Consider the following 2,500-nt stretch of genomic DNA (forward strand, 5'->3'; position numbering starts at 1 on the left):
CTGTCGATAATGTTAATGTGAGGCCGTGCTGAGGCCGAGGCAGGAGGCAGGGAGGCGGAGGAGGGGAGGTGAGAAGAGGAGGAGGAGACCGGCAGCCGTGGCCAACACCTCCTCCTGCCCTGGCAGTGTGACATGAGCTGAATGATTTAGACACACCTGGCATTTACTCCTGGCCTCTATCAATCAGAATGACTTCTTTCTCCATCATTTTCTCTCGCTGGCTCAGTCTGACTCTCAGATATACACATGAAGACACACGTATATGTTTGGTTTGGCTGCTACAAATCAGGATTCTCTCTTTCCTGAACAATCTCTCTCCAGCTCTTTCTCTTTTTTTTTCTTTCTTCTTTCTCTCCTCCCCTCACACACACTTCTCCTTTCTCTCTCTCTCTCTCTCTCTCTCTCTCTCTCTCTCTCTCTCTCTCTCTCTCTCTCTCTCTCTCTGTGGACGTGAATGACTGAGGAATTTGCCAAGACAAACACATCAGTGCTCTCTAAAACGGACACCGGCAGCCATCAGTTTGTCAGGCAACTCAGCGGACGTACAATCTCTGAGTGGACGGAGACCCAAAGCAGACTGTAGCCATCAGAAGCTTCAGCAACAGGAGCTTGTTATCGGCTAGTCGCTAAAACCCCTCCGTGCAAATCCACCCTCTGTCCGCCCGCTGCTGCTAAGATCAAAAATAACTTGCCCGCTGTCAGGCCCTGTCCAAGTCCACCGCATGGATTTGTCACCACGCGGGTACGGTCAATAGCCAACATCCCCATTAGCCCTCCGCGCTGATCTCCACTGCGCCGTCCCCTCCCCAGGGGTCTGAATGGGTTACTCACCCCCCTCGGCAGCAGCATAGAGGCGGGCACTGTGCTGCCCCCCCAGCACCTCCACCCTCCTCACCCTCCTCACCCTGCCCTCGCTCGGCTGGTGGAGGAGTCGGAATCGATAAGCGCTAATTAACCGGAGCGGCTCCCGTTCCTCTCCGAGGGCTCCGCGGCGGCGGCGGAGGGGAAAGGCCGCGGCCTGAGGAAGTGCCCTCCTGATTCCCCTCATTAGCGAGAGCGCTGCTAGCGGCACGCTAATGCGCAGCGCTAGAGGAGGCCAGTCAGGAGGAGGGCAGGTTTTTTGTAAAAGGCGGCGCGAGACAAGAGTGCGGGCGGAGAGGACAATCAGGTCGAGGAATGGATTATTGGTTGAGAAGGAAGGAAAACAACATTTTTGTCTCATTGAGACGGCCGCACTAGTGGGGTCCCTTCTGGCACGTCTCTCCCGGAGACATTAGATGGGGAGGAAGGGAACACCCCCCTGTGAGGGGGGGAGAGGGGGAAAGAGAGGCTTTTGGGAGGGGAGATTTTCTGCTGTGGCCAGGCTAGGAACAGTCCCTCTTTGTCTGTGATAAAAAAATATATATATATATATATTCATTTAAATTCCCATTTCCGTGCTGTTCCGGTAGATTCCAGAGGAGCATGATGTGGAGAGTCAGGTGCGGAAGGAGCGGGAATGGCGTTTCCTGCGGAATGCTCGTGTGCGGAGGCAGAGCCAGCGCATCACGCAGCGAGGTGAGCAACTTCCACATCTGCGCACACACACACACACACACACACTTTGTTTTTTTTTGTCAGATACCCTACTTAACTGTCTGCAGAGTCAAAGTCAGTGAATTAATTGAGGAAGTCATTTCGGCTCTCAAGCCTTACTTGCTCATATAATTACCGGATGTGAATCCTTCACTGCAGAACATCCTTACTTATTAACATCCCTGGAAGCGATACTACACCATTGCCAACATGATTTGCCACTCTCGCACTGAAATATTCCATTAACTTTGCGCTTCTTTGATTGTAACAGATCTTAGCCACATAGTAAGTGCCTTTTAAATAACAGCAACAGCCAAGTGACTGGCTAAACAGGAACCTTTTTGAGAGAGATGTGAGACGGTTGTGTTCCTTGGGACTCTTGACGTGTCAGTTGAGGTTGAGGTAGCGCTGGTGTAGCTGCTCTGGCCGCTAGGCTGAAGAGTTTTAAGGGAACTTTCCCTTTGGCAGGCATCAAAAGGAGCTCAGCGTCTCCTGGTTGTAAAAAGCCTCGTCTTGTCTGTGTACGTCACGAGCAGTAAACACCGCAGAGTGGGAGCCCCTCGCTCTCTCTTCTCTCACACACACACACACACACAGACACGCGGTCTCTCTCTCTCACACACACACACACGTGGTCTCTCTCGCACACACGCGGTCTCTCTCTCACACACGCACACATGCTGTCTCTCTCTCACACACACACACAGCCTGTGTCTCTCTCTCACACACGCACACACCCTGTCTCTCTCTAGCTTTCTCACACACGCACACACGCTGTCTCTCTCTCACATCTCCCTCCCACCCTCTCCCCCCCCAGTCTGGCCCTCTGAAGCCAGTGTAGGCTCAAACAGAATGGCTAACATACCCACGTCATCCGTTCCACAAACACACGCAAGCATATGTAGTCATACACACACGCGCGCGC

The 2,500-nt window shown here is 52.9% G+C and overlaps 1 protein-coding gene across 4 annotated transcripts in view; it reads left to right on the top strand.

Annotated features, from left to right (window-relative positions):
* Nucleotides 1–2,500, top strand: part of rptor (regulatory associated protein of MTOR, complex 1) — a 143,368-nt gene that overhangs the window by 124,219 nt on the left and 16,649 nt on the right. For all 4 annotated transcript variants that reach the window (XM_042703862.1, XM_042703863.1, XM_042703860.1 and 1 more), the window contains exon 26: nucleotides 1,452–1,557. In XM_042703862.1, the coding sequence (XP_042559796.1) occupies nucleotides 1,452–1,557 (106 nt within the window). The remainder of the gene's footprint in view (nucleotides 1–1,451; nucleotides 1,558–2,500) is intronic.

This window comes from Clupea harengus, chromosome 26 (genome assembly GCF_900700415.2).
Source record: "Clupea harengus chromosome 26, Ch_v2.0.2, whole genome shotgun sequence".
Taxonomy (NCBI): Eukaryota; Metazoa; Chordata; class Actinopteri; order Clupeiformes; family Clupeidae; genus Clupea; species Clupea harengus.